Source organism: Plasmopara halstedii (genome assembly GCF_900000015.1).
Source record: "Plasmopara halstedii genome assembly, contig: Scaffold_2881, whole genome shotgun sequence".
NCBI lineage: Eukaryota > Oomycota > Peronosporomycetes > Peronosporales > Peronosporaceae > Plasmopara > Plasmopara halstedii.
The window spans coordinates 519,295-525,162 of record NW_020189786.1 but is presented as its reverse complement, the minus strand read 5'-3'; the positions used below and the strand labels follow the sequence as shown (position 1 = coordinate 525,162).

General features: G+C 41.9%; 3 protein-coding genes across 3 annotated transcripts; 1 reads left to right on the top strand and 2 right to left on the bottom strand.

The window, feature by feature from the left end:
• Positions 1-766: 766 nt before the first annotated feature.
• PHALS_05187 (uncharacterized protein) lies at positions 767-1,070 on the bottom strand (the record flags this gene model as incomplete). Its single annotated transcript, XM_024718872.1, has 2 exons — positions 767-931; positions 987-1,070. 2 exons carry the CDS (start codon positions 1,068-1,070, stop codon positions 767-769), a joined length of 249 nt encoding a protein of 82 aa, XP_024584228.1.
• A 762-nt stretch (positions 1,071-1,832) lies between these two features.
• Positions 1,833-3,635, top strand: PHALS_05186 (hypothetical protein F444_02361; the record flags this gene model as incomplete). The annotated part of the gene is made up of 6 exons (XM_024718871.1): positions 1,833-2,345; positions 2,571-2,683; positions 2,755-2,895; positions 2,955-3,285; positions 3,349-3,445; positions 3,532-3,635. 6 exons carry the CDS (start codon positions 1,833-1,835, stop codon positions 3,633-3,635), a joined length of 1,299 nt encoding a protein of 432 aa, XP_024584227.1.
• PHALS_15083 (uncharacterized protein) lies at positions 3,636-5,143 on the bottom strand. Its single transcript, XM_036407181.1, has one exon. It carries the CDS (start codon positions 4,213-4,215, stop codon positions 3,700-3,702), a length of 516 nt encoding a protein of 171 aa, XP_036263430.1. The 5' UTR covers positions 4,216-5,143; the 3' UTR covers positions 3,636-3,699.
• Positions 5,144-5,868: the final 725 nt, after the last annotated feature.

Genomic DNA, 5,868 nt, shown 5'->3' with positions numbered 1-5,868 from the left:
TTCCTAAATATACTAAATATATATAGTAAAATCTAAATACGTGCATAACTACTGGCTACCGGGGACACGTGTCACGGTCCCGAAGGTCCCTGTGGACCTCGGAGTCAAGTTTTTTGACTTTGATAGCGTGGCTGTCTAGCCTCAGACTTGGATACAAGGTATGACCTTATCCTAGGAATGACATGCTTGGAACACAATAAACCATGGATTTATTGGAGGTCAAAGACCTTGAGTGCTACGCGCACGTCTCCTGGTGCAGCTTTGGCGAGTCATGAACCCTTCTCTGCTAGGAGACAAAAGCGCTATTGGCGAGAGCATTGGACCGAGACGGTCAACGTGCTAGACATTGAAATGTCCGGATTGGCAGACACCAACGGTGTATCGGACAGGAGTCCCGAGCGTGGCTCCAGGCTGATCGTGAAGTGGCACAAAACCCACTGAGCGCTGCTTAAGTTTTGGAGCAGTCGCTTCAGCCTCGTACCGTATTCTTGTTCACACCATGCACATCTCGTGTGACACAAACCCCTGTTATCAGGGTACTTGTAACCCGGTTACATTGCACATATTTCCATATTGTGTCAAGACGTCTCATAAGTTTTGTCGTTTCTAAAATTGTACATATCGTCATGTTTGAGAATTGATCTCTTAATGACTTTTCTTTTTTTCGTTTCTACCTTTATGTAAAGCTGAAGCTTAGATGCTTTGTTCTGCGTGAACATGTTGCTTGAAAAATAGGTCAGAAATTATCTTTTGACCATTGCCTCGCTTACACCTGCCCAGCCAATTGCCGTGGATGAGAATTCGTACGGGCGAGATTACAATTCGTAATCGCGGCATACTCTATCTCGTCGTACTCGAATACGGCGGGTAAGGCCTCGCGTACGCTCACCATTCTAAAAAAATTAGCGTAGTGACTCCGAACCGCTTCTGGCTATTATGCCTACCCAAAAATACGAAGCTCGAGATCACTTTAGTCTACGTAGCACCACCGATTTAATCCAAGCTGCGCTAAATGATTTAATCCATTTACTGGAAATGTTGTACATGCTTATCGCCATATTACTTTTCATGCCGGTAGCAGCGAACTGGAAGCTAAGCGTCTGTCCACCGTCATGGAAGTGGAGAAAATAGTGGGCTATTTTTGTTAGTAGAGATATCTAATAGTCGCGAGGGTGGCAGACACTCCTTACGCCATACTGAGCCTCTTGGTAAGGCACATCGATGTGTCACGTAGTTTTTCTGCAGAAACCAGGACTTTTTTATGACGCACTCTTTTATCCGAGGGCAATACTTGTCACCCATCCGTCACCACATGGTTTATATCTAAAAATTAAAGTTTGAAAATTATTGAGTCAGCAAAATGAAAAAATACAGATTGAAATCATTGTGTTGTGAATGTTTTAGTTCTGTGTTAAAAACGCAAAGATTCAAAGCTTTTAGAAGAAATATCGTGTAGTATTCCACCCATAATACAGGCCAAAACACCGTCTCGGCGATAAATGAACCTATTACCACCTTGACGAAAGACATAATCGGCAAATGATATCTTCTCCATGTTCAACCATACCGTCACTAATTGAAGTCGTGGTCACTTTCTCTCATACGCTCATCATTATATAAGTCAAGCTAACCCAAAGCAATGATTGAGTACATTTCTGCTGGTTTACATAGACATGTAAACCTACAACATTATTATTGTTTTCTTCTATCCAACGCATCCTCTACAGTATCAAAAGTAAAACTGGATAGTATGACGACCGCTAGGAAAATGCTCTTTTTTTTAAGAAGAGACCCAACCCCCCCCTTGATATTTGCGGTATCTCTTTGCTGCCATGGCATCTCCACATGCACGTCCCACACGTTCTTCTTCGGTTGCACGCAGTCTGGCAAACGCTGCTGCAGCACTTCGAGCACAAGTTCAAAATGGTGCTGCTACTCAAGTCACAGAACGTGAGTTCTCTGCCACTAGTCAAGTGCTAAACAATGAAACGGCTACAGTTATCCCGGTGTTTGATGCGCGCCATAGTAGCGAACAGCGCACGACAGACTTTTATGAACGTGAAATTCTTTTTAATGAACTTCGCGAGCGACAGCTTGACAAAAAAATTACGCGTGAGTACTTTGTTCCTAAAATGAACCATTTTGAACGACTAAGAGACGACGAGATGTATTCGACAAGAAGAGATACTTCAAATTATGGACAACATCTCAATAAGGACTCACATATGATAGAAAAGCGTACGACATTTTCGACTCAAATTCCTCAAAACGATCAGATCTATCGGACTTCAGACAACTTCGCTCATCAACACCACTCGCGATCAGTATCTCCACGTGATCTTCCAGTATCACTACATCATTTCAACGCAAAAGAACAGACCGATTGGTCTTCACTTTCTACTGGCAAGTCAAATTTGAATCAAACGTCGAGCAGTTCCAAGACACAATCGACTGACAATGAAGATGACGTTGACGGTGAAGTTGAAAGAAAGAATCTTAAGCGTGTGCGCTACCTGCGTGAAATTGACCGACATAACATAATCAAAAGGATTGAAAACGGTGAAAAACAGGCAGCACTGGCCCGCGAGTTTGGCGTGACGCGAGCTGCCATTTGTCACATAAAGAAAAATCGCTTGGAAATTCTTTCCCGTTACAACTCAATGGTAAAGTCTGCTCAGGAAAGGTAAAACAATACGTCGCGGTAAGATGAATGTTCTTTTCTTATCAGTAACTTTCATATTGTTGTACTTATAGTGAAAGCTCCTTCGGGCCACCAGGCGTTGAGAAAATGGTTCACCAAGTTCGTGCCACATCTGTATTACTTTTGCTGACGATATTGCGTGATAATCGGTCAAGTGGAGCTACATTTCGTCGCGTGGCTGGTCGGTTAATAATGTCAGTCTTTCATGATGCTTTATTCTTTAACGGATACAAACTAAAGACGAGATTTTTAGGATTGTTCTAGAAGAAGCTCTCGCAGGCTTATGCGCCGAGAACGTGGAGGTCAAGACAGACAACGGCCATATGTATCAGGGCTTGGAGCTACGCCAGAATTTTTGTGGTGTAGCTATTGGCGCGGAAGGCTCACCGTTTCTTGTACTTTTTCATCAAATGGAGCCAGACGCTCCACAAGGTTCGATCCACGTCCAGAGTGGGACAGGAAAACAAGGTCAGCGCGTTTGGCGTTTGGAACATATGGACTTACCGGCCGATATCACGCAGCACAAGGTTTTGCTTTTTTCTTCTTCATGCAGCTCAGGAAATACTGAATGTAAAGCGATTGAGGTACGTTGACGAACTAAGCTGGAAGTCTGTGTGAAAACTAAACTGGTTTTGGCTTCTCTTTAGGCTTTGTGCGGCCTCGGCTGTGACGAACAAAGTATTTCGTTGGTCGTACTATTGGTGGCTTCGGATGGTATTGTCCACATCAGCAACCGATTTCCGCGTAAGAACTGCTTCTGGAATGCGAAAGCTTCAGTCTTGTTTATTATCTGCCGTGTCCTCATTTCTGTATTCCTTTTATTTCTGTAGATGTGAAAATTATTACGGGCGGCATTGATAACAACGTAAATTCACAAACGGACATGATTGTTAATGGCTTTGGAGACTTTGTTACCCGCTACAATAGTATCTGACAAAAAATCAACCCACCATTCCAAGTAGTGAATTGTATTAACATTAAATTTCGATTGTATTGTGTTACGACTGAAAATAATAAAACACAATTACAAGTTGATCTTCTTCCCATTCTTCACCATTTCTTAAGCTATCGCTAGCTGTTTTGTCCGATTTTTCACTCACGGACATATAATTAGGCTTTGAATCAGATAAAGTACTCGGTTGCAGAAGAACTTGCACCCAACGAGACATCGACAAAGTGGTTGAGAGCTTATGTTGCAATTTAGTGACAGTGTCCAGTGTAAGGTACTTGCGCAGTAAATTGTTGTGAGAAATTGAATAAGTATAGAGCAAAAGCGTGCATTTATCAATGAATCCGAATACTACCGCGTTAAGTAACTTGTAAGGCTTTATCATTTCGAGGTTCCAGCTCTCCAAGATTTCACACATCCACCAGCGCCGAATTTGGAGCCAAGAACACCAGCTCCTTCTGACCGTCGAGATCTCTGCAGCAGCTCTGAGCGGTGAATAAGTCATTAGATCTTGCCTAGATCTATTGCTAATACCGCTGCCCAAAGATACATTTTTTTCGGCCATAATGACGGAATGAAAAAATTTTCTGGAAGAACCCGGAGTTCATCGTGTCGACCGTGCACTGATATGTATTTTCAAAGCATGAAAGGACCTGCATTGACGAGGTATCGTTACCGAGAAAGCTCGAGAGAGTGAATAACAGAGCAACTCTTGGTGAAGGGTCGACAATTGCACCACGGTCTAAGCAGTCAAAAAATCGTGTCAAAGACGACCAAGCTCGCCAAAATTCCGTATCTTCCGCAGCGCCCTCAATGAGATGCCGGATGCAATTGCGGATAACACGTGCATTTGAAAGATAATGTGAACGAAATGTTGCGTTTTCTATTCAAGCGTAAGCTATATCCTTTTGGAGGCTGGCGACGACGGGCCAGGAGCGAACCCCAATGATTCAAAGAGTATGTAATCCGTTATTATACTAAACTCGTAGACTTTTTCTACATATTACGAGGCTTAAAAGCGAAACTCTTCTGTGAGCCACTCGTACCAAATTTTAGTCAGCGATTTCGTCAACTATCTCAGCTCGCCACGGGAGAGCCAAAAAATTACGACGTGTCCTCTTTGGTCTGTGGCGAAATGGTCAAAGTGTCGAGCTCCCACGGGGACAGATCCCTCGAACAATGGAAGATCGCCCAACGTCATTGTTTTCGTAGTATATTGAGCATATATAAGCAAAAAATGTAAATATTGTTTGGATCACGTCAGTAGCGAAATTTTCAAGTCAGCAACAATTTATCATTAAGTCCTTGTTCTAACTCAGAACAGACAGCACATTTATTCTACTTACTGCGATAATGTGGTCACAACTTTTTTTGTAGCGATGAACCAGATTGAATCATGCTTTGAAATTTTTGAGGAGTGGATGTGATCCAAACAAGAAAATCCATTGATCATCTGTGAGCAGTCATCAGAATTGTCTCGTAAGGCCGCTAAGAAAAAAGAACGAGATGATTCATTTTGGGGGAGTTTGGGCCATTTTGAGCTGAACAGAAAAGATCAGAGTAAGCTAATTCTTGTTGCATTTCTTTTTTGATCATAAAAAATTTGGGCTCGTGAAACTTATACGTTTAAGAAGATAGGCAACAATATGCTACTTAGAATTTGCGCAACGATATACTTCATCTATCAGCAAAGCGACTTTTTTAACGATACAAGTTTCTAGGCACCCACAACAATCGATTTAATGCTTCAAAACGACAAGATTCAATATCATACTGCTGCCTATATGTGCTTCAAACGATTTGGATTTAAGTTTTTAGTCAAAAATTGAGATGATTGCTTACCTTGGTAACCTTAAAATTAGAGGCCAACAGGAGCTAAGAAAACAAGCTGCATAAGCACGTCAATATTACCTATATTTCCATTTACCTAAATGTTTCCATTTACCAATGAAGAAGTTCTGTGTGGTATCGAGCATCTTTGATATCAAGCTCCGCAAAAAGAATTTAAAAACTTGGTGAGATCGCAGAAATAGCAATGATTTTACTAGAAATAGCGATGATCGATCTGGGGTCTATCCTTCCATACTAGCACACGCATTCGCTTCAAAGTGGAATGCGATGTGTATTTAATTTGCTCAGGACAGCAAGCGTTCATGTAAAATTTCACGTAGAATGGTTTTCCTTTTTTTGAACAGATAAAGTCGGAGTTAAAGTTTTC